Genomic DNA, 16,357 nt, shown 5'->3' on the forward strand with positions numbered 1-16,357 from the left:
CGGATCAGGGGTAACGCTACCCTCGATGGGGCATCCGCTCCGAGGATATTCACTATCGGGTCGTGCACCTCCACTACCTCCTCCGCCTGCAGGTCCATATTACGGGCCATCCTGCGCAGAAGATCCTGGTGAGCCCGAAGATCTATTGGAGGTGGGCCCGTGCACGATGTGCCCGCCACTGCCTCGTCCGGCGAAGAAGAGGAAGATGCCTCCGGTGGAACGGGATCCAAGGGCTGGTCCTGGTCTTCCTGTTCCTGGGCCGGAGCGTCACCTGCGCCTGGGTCCAGGGCGTCAGGCGGTACGGACACGGAAGCCTCCATGTCCCCTGGCGGAGGCCGAGAGATTGTGGACTCCGGGGCCCTTCTAACGGAATGACCCGAGCGAGAGGTCGAGGGTATTGGAGCCCCTTGCTCCTGATGGTACGCCCACGGGGTCCAGAATGACCAATGAGATGGGCCATGAGAATGGTCCTCTGCCATCTCCCGCCAATGGCCCAAGTCCTGTTCCTCGGCTTGCCCTTGAGGGGGATATGCCGATCTCGAGAGGTCCTCCGATGAGTGGGATACCGATCTCGATGGCCACGGCGGTGCCGAGAGCGTCGAGGCGATTCCTGCGGTCTGCGGTGCCGCACGGTGCCGGTCCGGAGATCTATCTCTACGCGGTGCCGGCGATCAGTGCCGGGACCGCGATCGGTGCCGATGACCTCGTCGGTGCCGGGAGTCAGATCTGGACCTCGACGAGGACCTGGAGTATGCCCGGTGCCGGGAGCGGCCTCTCGACGTCGAGCGTCGGCCATAGCGGTGCCGAGAACTACGTCTCGACGTCGATCGGTGCCGACGATCATAGCGGCGCCGAGACGTAGAGCGTTGTCGCGAAGAAGATCTTGGCCGCGAGTACGACCGGTGCCGAGGCGATATTCGGTGCCGGGACTGCGAGCGGCGTGGGGACCTGCTTCGGGACCTGGATCGGTGCCGAGGTTCCAGCCCTTGTGATGGAGGGCGGATTAGTGCAGGTTTCCCTCTCGACTGGACCGGGCGAGTTAACGGTGCCGTCGGTGCCGGTGGTTGAGGCGGTGCCGGCTCCGTGAGAGCTATTAAGTCTCTCGCCGCCGTGAAGGTCTCTGGAGTCGACGGGAGGCATTGTATCACCGCCGGCCTCGGTGGAGACGCTATCTGCACCGGACTCGACGGCCTCGGTGCCGGAGTCGACGGTGCTGGAGGCACCTGTTTCCGGTGCTCCACCGGCGGACGCGGCTCTACCCCCGGCACTGGGGGAGCCGGCGTCTTCGGCGCGGAGGTCCCCGTCTTATGGGCTTTTTTATGCCCCGGGGATAATGACCGGCGTCGAGGCACTTGCTGCGCTTGCGGTGCCGACGAGGTCCGGTGCCGGGGCGGCTTGTCCGACACCACTCGCGTGGTCGTCGTGGCCGGTGCCGCCGGAGCACTGCGCACCGAGGCGCTGGGTGCCGGGGCCTGACTTGTAGATGGAGCGTCTGGACTAAGTGCCGCTTCCATCAAGAGTTGCCGGAGCCGAAAGTCCCGCTCCTTCTTGGTCCTGGGTCTGAAGGCCTTACAGATCTTGCACTTATCTGTTTGATGGGACTCTCCCAGGCACTTCAGACAGGAGTCGTGCGGGTCGCTCGTGGGCATAGGTTTAGCGCAGGAGGCGCACTGCTTGAAGCCGGGAGCTTTGGGCATGAGCCCGAGCCCGCGGCCGGGGGAGAAAGGGGGAGACGACCCCCTTAGTCCCCTGGACTATTATAACAACTAAAACAACTTGAAACTACTAACTATTTAACTACAACTTTAGAACTATAACTATAACTACAACTATGAACAAGAACAAAGCTAGGGAGAGTGGAGGACAGCTATGCCGCGCTCCACAGTTCCAACGACCGTCAGGGGCGGTAAGAAGGAACTGAGGGGGCGCCGGGTCGGCTGGGGTATATATTCAGCGCCATGAAGGCGCCACTCTAGGGGGCTCCACAGCCGACCCGCCGGTGTTGCTAGGGTAAAAATCTTCCGACGATCGTGCACGCGGCGCGCACACACCTAATGGAATGGATATGAGCAAGCACTCGAAGAAGAATCACATTTAATGGGGCTGAAAGCAAGATTGAAGAGGTAGGCTCTCAAGACTGGCATCCTTTAATAGTACTGGATATGGGTGTTCAAAGCAGTTTGTCCTCTGGATCCAGATTCAAAGTAGTGAGCACTTGAGCCAGTAACTGAAGCTCCCAAACAAAGATACCTGAAACTTCCTTGGCACACTCGACACAGGGAAAACCAAATGGCACATACTCACAGAGAAGTAGGTGTGGGCACCAAGAGAAGTATGCAAGTGGGAGGTACTCCTCCTTTGGAGGAGGAGTTAATGTGTACATATGTCTGACCACATAGTGGGTAGAACTGGCTGAGAAGCTATTACTATCTCTGGAAATTCTGCTTCTTTTCAGGCTTGGTTCTGGCACACAAGGTGGAGCATAAGGCCATATCAGCAATGCATCTGGCTTTACCAGGTTTACCAGGCAAGCTGGTTAGACTGCTGGAGTTCCAGCATTGCTGTGCCCTGTAAGTGTGGCAGGTAGAAGTCTGCTTTAAGTGACAGCCACCAAGGTTGCTTAAGTGTTAAAGGCTAGATGCTGGAACACAGTAGTATGTTTGAAGAGGGAAGAAGAGAGAACACAGGGCAGAGATGAGGTACAGGGTTGGTGGTAGCAGTGACATGCGGTGGTAACAAAATCTCTAAGATTCAAAGACCAAAATGGACCATTGTGATCATCCAGTCTGATCTCCTGTAGAACACAGGCCATATAGAGAGTCAATGTACTCTGCAGTCGATGGATAGTCACTTTCAACAATATCAGGATTGGCACAAGGATGGTTCTGAGAGAGTGTCCTTCTGGATTTATACAGTCACCCGACAGCACGAGAGGGGGTCCAGGACAGACAGTCTCCTTGGCCACGTGCAAGACAGCTTGGAAACTAGCACCCTTCTCCAGAGCTCCTCACTCTTTGCTTAGATCCCCAGTCCCAACAACCTCCTCTCCATCTCCACACCTCCTCACTGGGATCCTCCCTAGAATCCCTTGCCATCCCTCACCTTGTTGGAAAGTTCGCTGAAAAAATTCCGAGCCAGACCCACAATTTCCTCTTCAGGGTCAATGAGCAGAGCAGCCATCTCACTCACTTGCCCCTTTACTTTCACCATGTCTTTGAGAATCAGGTGGGTCATCACCAGCCCAGCTGTCTGCCTCACACCTTGACAGGGGTCCCGCAGCCTAAGAGAAAGATTCAGTTACACAGGGAGCCAACAGGCCATCTGTCTCCCACCCAAAGAGCCAAGTCTCATATTTGTTCAGGCCTCCCCGCCACAACCCTTAGCTCTCAAAATTCCCTCATCTGCACAGACCTCCATCCTATCTCCTGAAACCTGGGTTACTGTAGCTCCCTCGCCTTACTAAGAGGCATTCTGCCCCCCTCCTCCCCAAATCAGCTGTTCTAAACCCTCCACTCCCAGAGGTGTGAGAGGAGGCTTTACCTGGCATACAGATGGGGGGTCCAGGGCTCCACCAGATTGGGGAAGCGGATAGCTAGGTCTCCTGCTGCAATCATGAGATTGGATCTCACACCTGATAGGGTGGATTTCTCCAGCATGGTAAACAGGAGGCGCAAATGAGAGTCACAGAACTCAGCACTGAGGGAAGACAGGGTGGGGACAGAGAAGACAAAATCAAGACTCAATTTTTAGAGCTTCAATGAGAACAGAGCCAAGGGCACTGTCATCGTACTGTCTCCAGAGAAGGGTGCTATGACTTGGGGACAAAGTCACTTCTGACAGATGTTGCTTTAAGAGGTTAGGCTGGGGAGAAGAGAGGACTATGGCCACAAGGTTGGACATTACCTGACCATGCAGAGTTTACCAAGGGCCAGTGCTGCAGCAGCTGAGAGTGCTGGATCATTGTAGAGCCCAGGGTTATTGCAGATCTTGAGCACCAGGGGAATAAAGGCAGAGAGCAGCTGCTTCCCTGCAGTGGGGAGAAACACTGTCAGATCTGAGAGAACATACCACAAAATGTATCTCATTTCAAAGGAGACCACATATTTAGTCACAAATTACTTAAGAGTCCACACAGATTGGATGTCCAACTACAGAAGTGAGGGGACAAGTGCCATCAGAAAAATTCAGAATCATGAACCTGATGTTATAAGAAATTCACACGAAAAGGAAATTTCCACAGCATTTTAAGTTTCCTGAAGGAATAATGTGTGTGCCTCATGCTGGTTCTCTCACACATTGTGTCCACTCTTTAGGGTATGGCACATAAAGAGGTACGGACTGGAGGGGAACACTCCCATCTCGGGGCCACACTCACCATCCAGCAGCTCTGTGTCACAGATGTTGCGGATGAGTTCTGCCTCAGTGTCATCAGCTGAGGCACCTACTAGGCCCAGATCCTCCTCCATGGTGGTCTCATTCTCAATGCTCTGTGCAGAGGGAAGGAAGAAGTTATTGAACAAAAAAGTTACAGGAAAGACTTTGCAGCGTACTAGCACCTTTCATCACAAGGTCCTTCCCTACAGGGTGGGATGTGGGCACTGATTAACAGCAACATGATAAAGGCTTACAATATCAAACGCAGGGAGAATTCAAACCATTTGCCCCCTCTAGTTTGAATAGAATTATGATAGTGGGGGAGAGATCTGTCAGTTTGTATTTCATGATATGGCAGCATTGATGAGGGATTTAAAGAAACAAGTCCATGCGACCTCTGATCAGCCAAGACAAACTGGGCTACAACCAGCATGAGGGCCTGGTCTAATACCTATAAGCAACAATGGATATGCAAATCCAAAAGGCCAGTTACTTTGATTGATGAGGAACTTATAAAAACAGAAGATCAAACTGGTCTTGCTTTATATGGAGGACACAGTTTACCATTTCCTCCAGATGGTACTCTGGAATAAACACTCATGGGGAAACATCAATGTAACCTGACCCGATCTGATGATAAACTATAAACACTTGGGAACTGGATAAGCAGGGTGCATGAGGGATAAAGAGAAGAGTTTTCTGGACACAGCAGAGTGGAGGCTTCTGATGATGAGGAAAACTGTATATATGTTTTGCAACTTAAACTAGTGGAAGTCTCCCTCACTGGGCTTTGCAAAATATTAGAGTAGGTATGATATATTAACTGTTTTTGTTCTACCACCATTTTCTCTATTTTTAACATAGCTTGTTTAAGAAAACTACTGTTGTATGTATAATTTCACAGGCTGTTCCAAAGGAACAAGAATCCCTCAACCTCAGAGATGCTCCAGAAACTCCTTCAACCTTCAGCACCTCCCCCACCACTTAGTCTTGGTCAGACAAGGCACAGACAAAAGACCTCTGCCACTGAAGTGCATTTCAAAAGGTTGTGTCAGGTGAACACAAAAAAGAAGCCAAAAGGCCAAAGGTGCTGGGGAGTGCCAGTGCCAGGAATTGCATGGGACAGGAAGAGAAGAGGGGACCATGGTCAAGACACCTGGGTTCATTCTCCTTCTCCCTCACCCCCCAATCCCAAACTCAAGGGCATCAGGGGATCTTTAGTGAACATGAGAGGTCAAGACCTCAACTGTCTCTGATCTGAAACATATAACAGTGCCCTCAGCACTTTGCTTGAGCACTGGATCAGTACACTCGAGAGAGAGAGAGAGAGAGAGAGAGAGAGAGACTTCTTAAATGTTGTACAAGGTGGATAAAAACTGAAAATTCAACTTTTAAAAATTAAATAGTAGTTTATACAAAATGAACCTGTATTTACATTAAATATGACAACTTATGTTAAGACCTATTCTTACTATAACACATTAAAAACATTTAATTTAAAAATACAAAAAATAATATTGAGCAGTACACGTTGACTGCCAAGTTTAAAAGAAAGTCAAATCACTGAACCGGAGGAAGTCATTCGCTAAGCACCTGGAACAAGTTTGTTGAAATGCTAAACTAAATTTTGAAAGCAATAGCCTCTTCAGAGAGAATTTTTTCATTTCAGATTTATTCAACAAGTTCAGTTCAATGACTAGTTCATTCAAAGTTAAAAAGCCAATGGGAGTTGAAAAAGTAGGAAACCTAGTTTTTCCCTTTCCAGACTATCAATAAGAACTAGGTGAGGATGAGATCTACCAATTCTAAAATCTTGAAGAATATAGTGAGCAGAAACAAACAATTACTTCAATTCACTAACTACAGAGGATATTTCATTTGCTTAATAATCAACTAATTTTAAATGCAAAACATCTTTTAATAACCTTTTTTCCCCTCAAAGTTTTTCATATGTATCCAGTATATTTAAAGTAGATTTAACTAATAGAATAACCATTTAAAAATGCTATTTTTGTGCATTTAATTAAATTTGAATTTCCAGCCAAACAGAGCTTGACACAAATCACAAGTAAAAAAATTTAGTAAATAAGAAATAATAAAATCACCGTATTCTAACATAATGCATCTTCTCGGTGAGCAAAAAGAAGCACTAAATTTAGTGTGAAGGCTATATCAACATGTTTTAATGGTTACAACCAACCAATGATAATCAGCCTTTTTTTAGGAAAAGAACTAAAAAGTTCATATATAAAACAAGATTTAAAAAAAACCAAAACAAAAAACCAAAACCCACCAATAATTTAATCCAAGGTTTCCTGCTTGCTGATTTAAACTGTGATTAGAATCAGTGATTTAAAATCAATCCACAGTGGTCTTGCACACCACTCCTTACAGAACAGTTCCCTAAGGCCTTGGCTACACTTACCCGCTAGTTCGACAGCTGGAAATCGAACTTCTGGGTTCGACTTATCGCGTCTAGTCTGGACGCGATAAGTCGAACCCGGAAGTGCTCGCCGTCGACTGCGGTACTCCAGCTCGCCGAGAGGAGTACCGCGGAGTCGACGGGGGAGCCTGCCTGCCGCGTGTGGACCAAGGTAAGTTCGAACTAATTCGAACTAAGGTACTTCGAACTTCAGCTACGTTATTCACGTAGCTGAAGTTGCGTACCTTAGTTCGAATTAGGGGGGTAGTGTAGACCTGGCCTTAGAAACTTGCTGGAGCAGTGACTGAGGAGGAATGGGCTATGCATATGAAGGAGCTCAATTCTCACCTTGGCACTTTGCTCCTTGGTGCTGTTGACAACATGTTTCTTGGCCTCCTGCTCCTCCCCAAGGACACGGCGCCTACGAAGCTCTGCACTCACTGCCCGCTCCAGATGCACAACCTGTTGTAAGGCCACATTTCCCACGAGAGACAGCAGATGTGTCAGCAGGAAGGTAGGGAGAGTGTTGGCACCGCCGAGGACACTGCTTGGAGAAGTCCCTGGTTCTGATGGGTGGAAAAGGAAGGAGTCAAAATTCATAGAACAACTTCTCTGGACTTACATTCCGTTATTATTATTAATTATCAGCAAGTCTCAATGACTCTGCACCCCACCTCTACACCTTTGGATATCCAGCTCACTGCACCCTCATCCTCTTCTAATCCAGCTTCTTCTGGAGCCGCTTCACCAGGCCTCCCTGACCTACCTACCCCAGGGGCAGCTGGTTGCAATGCTGCAGGCTATGGGAGCAGAACTCCTCCATCCACCTCACCTGCTTCCACCCCTTGTGGCTCCTGAAGCCTCTCCAGAGCCTGTTGGCTACAACACAGCAGAATTTGGGCACATATCTCCTCAGGCCCTTCTGCTAACTGGTAGATGAGGGTCATTGCTGACTCCATGAAGGGGATCCAGAGTGTGCTTGGCTGGGCAAAGCCTGGTGAGTACAAAAGAGATCCACATGTTACACAGGACAGACATATCAACACCTACCCCATACCCTGAAGCTTCCTTGACCTCACCTGTGGTCACAGCCTCACTCAGGTGTCTAAACAGCTGGTGTGTCTGCGGCAGCCGGAAAGGAGCATGGTTCTTCCCCTCAGCTGGCTGTAGAAAGAACCCCGGAAAGATGGGTAACCTTAGCTTACTCACAACCTCCTCTACCCTCCTTCTCCCTCCCTCTGTGTTGCTGAGGGGCTCATTCTTTTCACACTCATACTTCTAGATACAAATGTGTTATACTGATGCTAGAGCCATCCAGAATGTTTTGGGGGAGCAATTCTAGAGTCAGTTGAGAGCCCAAGCAATACAGAACAAAAGTGGTTCCTGCCCCTTTCTGAAGTTACAGTGGTCACACTGCATCATGCAGAAAGACTGCAGCTATAGGCCAACAAAGGAAGCTTCCAAACCAAGATGGCCAATCCTACTTTTGAGCTTGTTCTATCAGTTATTCCCTTGGAGTACCACTTGATCCTGCTTTCCAACCAGGTGAACAAGGATACATGCTAAGACATGTAAATGCTGAAAATATTCTAATGCTATTATATTAAAATCAATAGAATGCCTTCACCTGGAGTACTGACACCAGTCCAGGTCATATTATTATAAGGATATAGTAGACCCTCCCCCTTGCCATTTTGGGGGCTTGAAAGAAGCAGTTTCCACAGACAGCAGCACAGAAGCTGGACAAGTGAAACCAAATGCCCATTCTGTATGCATGGAACCTGGAGCTGGGGAGAGAGTAAGCTGGAAGAGAGGAGTTATTCCTGGGCTGGGAGTCTGACATACTTGAACAGCCAAGCATGGCCAGAATAGCATGAGCATATCTGGAGCTGCCTAGATGCTCAACTCACATAAGCATATTGTTTGGGGTATGGAAAGTAAGAAAATCAGTTTCCAGCAGTGGGAGATATAGCCTCAGTTGCTACAATTATATCCCTACAGTCACAATCCAGGTCTGGAGTATCAATGAGGGAGGGAGGAAGGAAGAGCTGCTACGAGCATTCAACCATCTGTTGCCCTAGTTCCTTCCAGAAAGCTGAGCTGCTGAGAGAAGCTGTGTGCTGTGGCACAGAAGTAACCAACTGGGGCTGTGAGGCTAATATAGGGAGGAAAGTTTGGCACTAAAACACTGAGTTTCTCAAGGCTTCATTTATGGCATAGGTAACCCAGTCAGTCTCCAGAGCAGAGAATTCTATTGCGCATGAGAAGTAGGTAGACCAAGTATTTCTATTCACTCTTTAATGTATGAACAATTAAGTTAAAAAGACAATCCATTTTAAAAGATAAAAAGCTCATTGTTCCATTATATTGGGGCCAAGGCTTCAGATATTCCTATCAACATATAAATGTTGAACTGTTTTTGAATATTAGTTTTAAAAACAGACTGAAAACCTCTCTCCGCCAAGAACTTAAGTAGGGATAAGGAATTTATATTTCAGGGCATAGGCCAACTTATAATGGAGATTAGAGGAAGCAGTTTTCCCTGTGGATGGGCCACTTCTCTAAATGAACGTTACTTACTTATAACTGGAGTTCTTCAAGATTAGGGATGTAAAAGGTTAACCGGTAAGCATTAGGCTTACCGGTTAATCAACTGTAACCGTTAACCCTGGCAGCCCTGTGCTGGGCTGGAGCTCCCGGGCTGGGTTGAAGCATCTCCCCCCAGCTCCGGCCAAGCTGGAGCAGCCCTGGTGCCACCAGGCCTGCCGGAGCTACCTCGGTTAATGGTTAACCGATATAATTAATAGTTTAACTGGTTAAATTTTTTAACCAATATTTACATCCCTATTCAAGATGACTACATATTCCTGCTTATTGGTGGAACCTTCTCTACACAGTACCTGTTGGGGTACACATGCACCACCACCCTTCCACCACCACTCCCCATAGCATTCACAAACATTCCAAGGTCAAGGCTATATTTGTGTGTATGCATGTGTGTGTGACGGGTTTGGTCACAGAGACCCCCTTGGGACTGTCACCTGACATGCTGGAATTACCTCTGAGCCCATTTTCCCTGCCAGCTTGGGACTCCAGAACCCTGCCTTGTTCAGCCAGACACGCTAGCCTGCTGCAACAAAAACCCAGGTCTGGTCCACGCTCCCAAAGCTGCAGTTTTTAACCAAAAACTGATCAGCAGGTCACCTATCTCCAGCACCCAGTCACCCAGCTCCCAATGGGATCCAAACCCCAAATAAATCCATTTTTCTCTGTATAAAGCTCATGCAGGGTCAACTCATAAATTGTCCGCCCTCTAGAACACTGATAGAGAGATATGCACAGCTGTTTGCTCCCCCAGGTATTAATCACTTACTCTGGGTTTACTAACAAACAAAAGTGATTTTATAAAGTATAAAAAGTAGGATTTAAGTGGTTTCAAGTAATAACAGACAGAACAAAGTAAGTTACCAAGCAAAATAAGAGAAAACATGAAGTTTAAGCCTAATACATTAAAAAACTGATTATTGGCAAATCTCACCCTCAGAGATGTTTCAATAAGCTTCTTTCACTGACTAGACTCCTTCCTAGTCTGGGCCCAATCCTTTCCCCTCGTACAGACCTTGTTAGTTCCAGCAGGCATCTTAGGGAAAAGCAGGGACTCTCTCATGACTGGGACCTTTTTGTTCTGTTCCACCCCCTTTTATAGCTTTGACAAAAGGTGGGAATCCTTTGTCTCTCTGGGTCCCCACCCCTCCTAAATGGAAAAGTACCAGGTTTAAGATGGATTCCAGTATCATGTGACATGGTCACATGTCCTGTGAGACCCCAGCCTTCATTCTTCCAGGGCTGGCCTGTATGTACCCAGGAAGGCTTGCAAGTAAACAGAGCCATTCACAACCAATTGTCCTAGTCAATAGGAGCCATCAAGATTCCAAGCCACCATTAATGGCCCACACTTTGCATAATTACAATAGGACTTCAGAGTTATACTTCATATTTCTAGTTACAAGAATGATACATGCATACAAATAGAATGAACACACTCAGTAGATTATAAGCTTTGCAATGATATCTTACAAGAGACCTTTTGCATAAAGCCTATTCCAGTTACCTTATATTCACACACACAAGCACATTTCCATAGAACATTATGGAATACACACACACCACCCTCTATCACCTCAGTTCCTCATACCACTGATTGGGGGGGGGAGGGGAAGAGAGGAAGGAAAGGGGACTTAAGGTATGACTGAGAAAGGGGGGAAGGCAAGTGGAAAGTGCAAGTATGCAGGCATCTCAAAGAATTCCATTTACAAGTAATCAATCTTAATTTCTTCAAGGGGCTCTGGATACATTCCCACTTACGTTTAATTTGGAAAGCAGTGCTAAGAATTTAGGAGATGGACACAAAGTCCTAATTAAATAACAATTGAAGAACAGCTCTACCAGACCTAGCATTTGCTCTGGAAGCCAAATCTAAAAGTATAATGTTTAGTAAACGTATGAACTGACTTCCAAGTAGCAGCTTTACAGATTTCCCCAACAGAAACATGTTTAAAACCAGCAAAATATGATGCCACTGTCCTAGTAGAATGAGATCTCACACTAGTGGTCAGAGAAACTGCTGCTAACTTATAATATTCAAGGATACTATCTGGAAATAGTTTGAAAAGACACTTGATAACCCATATGATTCTTAACATAAGGAATAAAGAACCCAAAAGACTTCCTAAAATTTTTATTTCTATTTAAATAATACATTAGAACTCTTCTAGCATCTGAAGTATCTAAAGCAGATTCCCCAGTATTAGCATGTGACTTCTGAAAGAACACTGATAAATTTATTGTCCTATGTGAAACTCAGATGCTATTTTTGATAAAAACCTGGGATCAGGTCTAAAAACCATCTTATCTTTATAAGAAAGAAAGAAAGAAAGAAAGGTGGGACTGCCATCAATGCATGAAATTAACTTACCCTTCTGGCTGATGTCATAAACAAGCATAAACACAATCTTAATAGATAAATAAATAACACTACGAAGTACTCAAGAAGGGTCTTCATAAGCATAGATAAGACCAAAATAAGATTGCATGTGGAAACTAGGTCCCTGAAGGGGGAATACATGCTAGATAACTGCTTTAGAAATCTTTTAATCATATCATGCACAAACAATCTACCATCAAAATAAGACAAACAAAGCTGCCAAGCACACTCTTAGATAAATTAGATAACCGCTTAGACTTTAGATACAATTTTTATTCCTTATGTTTTGGAATAGTTAATTTAACTGGTGACTTAGGCCTGGTCTACACTACAGGGAAAAGTTGATCTAGCTATGCAATTTGAGTTCCATGAATAGTGTAACTCAAGTAGACGTAGCTTAGATCTACCTACCGCGGGGTCCACGCTACATGGCTCCCGTTGACATAGCTTTCCCATCGACTCCCCTTACTCTTTTTGATCCAGTGGAGTACAGGAGTCGACGGGAGAGTGATCTGCCGCTGATGCATCAATCACCAGGTGTTGATCCCCCGGTAAGTGCAAGATTTCCCCCCCATCTCCAAAAGACAAATCTAGCTCATTTCAAGTGATAATATTTTCTTGTACAATGTTTTCTAGAGTAAAGTGATATCCTGTTCCTTGTTGGTTCACAGTGTATTAGTCAGAGTCCAATAGTCCAGGCCTGTTCGATGAACAGTCTGGAAATCCAGATGAAGAATTCTACATGCTGCTTAGACAATAGGTCTAGAGACAAGGGTAGTAGTTTGTACATCTCCCCTGACAGTAGGTCTGTATACCATTGCTGATCCTTGCCAGGCTGATGTGACCAGGATCAGCCTCCTCTTGTCCAATCTTATCTTCAGTCCAGTCTTATCTTCCTCACCTTCTGAATTAATGTAAAGGAGGGAAAGTATACAGAAGGCCTTCTCCCCAATGCATTAGAAAAGCGTCTGAGATGGGCTGACTACTCTTGGGCAAAAAAAAATATGACACTTTGTTATACCTGCTTGTAAAAAAGAAAGATTCATGACAAGCTAACCCCAACTGGAGAAGCTCTCTGTATAAGCAGGTCCTTTAATAACCACTTGTGCATCTGAGAGCTTTCCCTCAGCTGAGCCCGACCTACCAAACACTCTCCCCTGTTAAATGCAGAGCCATCAGATAGATGTCTCGTGGTATGCCTCAATCCCAGACTGGTTGCCTCAGCATACAGAGCTGAATCAGCAAGTCTTTGCTTGACATAACCCAGCCATTGTATTGTCCATCACTATCTGCATAACTTTCCCCCTTAGATGAGGAGGAAAAGAAGATTTGAGAGCCAGATGAATTGCCCACACTTCTAAAACATTTATGTGCAGATTCTTTTCTTGGGACAGCCAGTGATCTCAAAACTGTCAGAGGGCTTAGTGAGGTCTCCATTCATTGTCTGACGCATCAGAGGTTATTGTGACTAATGGCGAGAGAGGACTGAACAGAACTCCCTTCAAAACATCAGTTCTGTTCATTCACCACATCAAAGAATCTAAAATGTGCTGTGGCATGGTGACTAGCATATGAAGTTTATCCAAGTTTGGTTTGTAAATTTGAGCCAACCAATTTTGCACTGGACTCAGAGACGTTCAAACCGAACGACATAAGTAGTCACTGCCATATGACCCATCAGACCCAAAGTGAAAATTAATATCTGGGTTTGAGAACTACCAATCTTCAGAAATCTTTCCTTTGAAAGGAAAATCCTTCCTGCTACGGAGTTCACCACTGATCCTATAAAGATGATTGTCCGAGTTGAACAGAGAATAGACTTCTTGACATTTGTAAGCAGTACTACATCTGTAAGGAGAAGTTTTAAACTGAATGAGTCAACAGATCTGTGCACAAAGCCTACTTTACCAGCTAATCATTTTAATATATGGATAAGCGAAGACACCCTCTTTTCTAAGATATACCACTACCTCTGAAAGGCACTTTGTAAGGACCCTTAGCACCATAGAGAAAGAACCCTAGGACCTCAAACTGAAGAGGTCGGTCCCACGACAAAACAGAGGTACTTCTGATGACTGAGCTGAATAGAAATATGCATCCTAGAGAGCTTTGAACCAATCCATGCTTGAGAGTGAGGGAATGATCGAGGCTAGGGTTAACATTTGGGACCGAAACTTCCAGATGAATGTGTTCAGCTTCCTTATATCTAAAATAGGGCAAAAACCCCATCTTTTCTCTGCATCAGGAAATAACTTGAATCCCATAGATCTTTGGGAACTTCATTTATAGCTCCCATCAGAAGCAATCCCTGAACTTCTGACAGAAGAACAACTTTGTGAGATGGTTCCCTGAAAAGGGGAAGGTTGGAGGAACTGAAAGGAGATAGTGTTTTGAACTGTATTGCATAATCCTTTCCAATTATTTCTAACTGACCAATGAAGTAAGCCTCCAATTGCTTGCAAAATGGTCTGGCCTGTCTCCAAACAAAGGGTAGAAAGGAATTTTGCAAGTTGGTCCTCAAATCTCTACCCTCACATCAAATCTACAAGCCATATTCAATGAAGAGGAGAAAGCCGATTGCTTCGACTTAGGTCCGGGCCTAAAAGACTTCTTTTGTTGAGACTGAGAAGTAGTAAGTTACTGGTGTTGCAGTTGCTGTTGAGAAATATGAAGATGATTGTGGATAAAATTGCCTCCTGTAGTGAAAAGCGGTAGATGGTTTATATTTTACTACTAAAAGGAGACCAAGTGATATACTGCTCTATCTGTTCTCAATTTCTCCAAAAGTTTGCCCCTTTTCTTACTAAACAGACCCTCAACCTCAAAAGGAAGATCTTCAACTTTAAAATCTAGCATCCACAGCCAATGAAGATCTTAACCATACATGTCTACAGGTGACAGCAGATACTAAAGCCCTAGCCACAGAGCCAGAAGTATCAAAAGCAGCCCTGAGGACTCGTTTTGCCACATTCTGAACTTCTAAGAGGATAGCATTAGCAAATTTCCTCTGATAATTCAATTCTAAAACAAACACAGTCATTTCCCCCCCCACACACACACACACAGGTGAAACTGGTAGTGGGACATTATGGTTGGTAATTGGCTACTCTTTTCTCTTCTTCATCACTGAATATTACTTTCCTTGGAAAGGTAACGTCTTCCCTTCTCTATCAACAACAGTATGGACTTGACCAGACCTAAATCTGTTACTTGCTGTTGAAACTATCAAAGAATGTGGCATAGGGTAAATATGGAAATATGAAACTGCCCATGTGGGAGCTCACAGTTTGTCTGCCTTCTTAGAGATGGACTGGCAGGAAACAGGAGCAGCCCAAACTGCTTTAGCAGGTTGAAAGTGTATCCAAAATAAGCAGACATCATACTTCTCAAAGCTGCTCCTCAGATATCAAATACTAGAAACGATATCTCTTCAATAATAGAAGGCAAGTTCAAAGTAGATGCCATTCAGTCCACCAACTCATGGAATTGTGATTCATCCTCTGAAGGAGACAAAACAGAAACAATGCTCATATTTTCATCAGGATACAACTCTGGTGGATTTGCAACTGGACCCAGATGTTCCAGGAGAGGGACCAATTCCTCTTCTTCCTCAGAGGATGTGTCTGGTACTATTGTTTGGGCTGAAGATGGATCTGGGGACATTGGATCTGAAAAGATCACTTTGACTGGATCCTTTTCAGCTAGGGCCTCACCACCCGACCCATACTGTGGATGATCCAAAAACCCCAAAACACCTCTTCAGGTGGGGTCCAGTAAGGCCATGTTGCCCAGGACTGTCAGTCTCTCCAGTAATCTGGAAACATATCTATAAAATAAGGATATACAAACTGTCCATAAGGTTACAGGAAAACAGTTCTAGGTGGAACAAACAGACTGTTCAGGTCTTCTAAATCCATCTTGATCCTCTTATAATTGTAGGTCTGATTTCAGAGCCACAATGGCTCTTACCAGGGATAACAGCACTGTTGGGCAGGAAGGGGCATAGAAGAGAAATGAAAGGCAAAAAAGGTCTGTCTGGTGACCCAGCAGGAGTCATAGGAGAAGGAAGAGGGAAAAACTGATCTGGGGAAAACCTCAAAATATCCTCTCTCCTACCCACTTCTCAAGAGTAGGGGATTTAGATCTTGCAACCATCAAGGTCCTTCTCCTCCCATCCCCAAGCAATCTCTCACTCATAACCAGATGAATAATCAGATGCAGCACGGTGAAATGTCCTCTTTGGATCCAACATCAGTGCTGGGGTTACTAAAAACATATGCGTCACTGGATCTGGGGAAAGTTTTCTGTCTGTAATCCTGGACTTGCACGGGGATTGCGGAACCACCTCAGCTCTTTTAGCCATAAAAACTGTAGAAAACAGATTTGAATCTTAAGGATACAACAAAACTGATCCACAGGACCTGGCACTGCTAATATTGGCCATTTTCTACCCAGTCTTCTTCTTTGGAATGGAAATTAGTCAGGACAGCTTAAATATAGGTTCCTTAGCTGCAGTCTGAACAGATGATGCCTTAGCAGTTTTCATAGAAGGACCCATGTCACAGGGTACTCCACTC

The 16,357-nt window shown here is 45.7% G+C and overlaps 1 protein-coding gene across 5 annotated transcripts in view; it reads right to left on the reverse strand.

Moving 5' to 3' along the window:
* NCAPD2 (non-SMC condensin I complex subunit D2) overlaps nucleotides 1-16,357 on the reverse strand; it is a 78,164-nt gene that overhangs the window by 36,080 nt on the left and 25,727 nt on the right. For all 5 annotated transcript variants that reach the window (XR_004647878.1, XR_004647879.1, XM_034787631.1 and 2 more), the window contains exons 19-25: nucleotides 7,876-7,960; nucleotides 7,629-7,790; nucleotides 7,145-7,362; nucleotides 4,376-4,487; nucleotides 3,904-4,027; nucleotides 3,541-3,696; nucleotides 3,103-3,280 (exon numbers count right to left, since the gene is read on the reverse strand). Coding sequence is in view for 3 of the 5 variants with exons in the window: in XM_034787631.1 (XP_034643522.1) it covers nucleotides 3,103-3,280; nucleotides 3,541-3,696; nucleotides 3,904-4,027; nucleotides 4,376-4,487; nucleotides 7,145-7,362; nucleotides 7,629-7,790; nucleotides 7,876-7,960 (1,035 nt within the window). In the remaining 2 variants the exon portion in view is untranslated. The remainder of the gene's footprint in view (nucleotides 1-3,102; nucleotides 3,281-3,540; nucleotides 3,697-3,903; nucleotides 4,028-4,375; nucleotides 4,488-7,144; nucleotides 7,363-7,628; nucleotides 7,791-7,875; nucleotides 7,961-16,357) is intronic.

This window comes from Trachemys scripta, chromosome 1, assembly GCF_013100865.1.
Source record: "Trachemys scripta elegans isolate TJP31775 chromosome 1, CAS_Tse_1.0, whole genome shotgun sequence".
NCBI classification, from domain to species: domain Eukaryota; kingdom Metazoa; phylum Chordata; order Testudines; family Emydidae; genus Trachemys; species Trachemys scripta.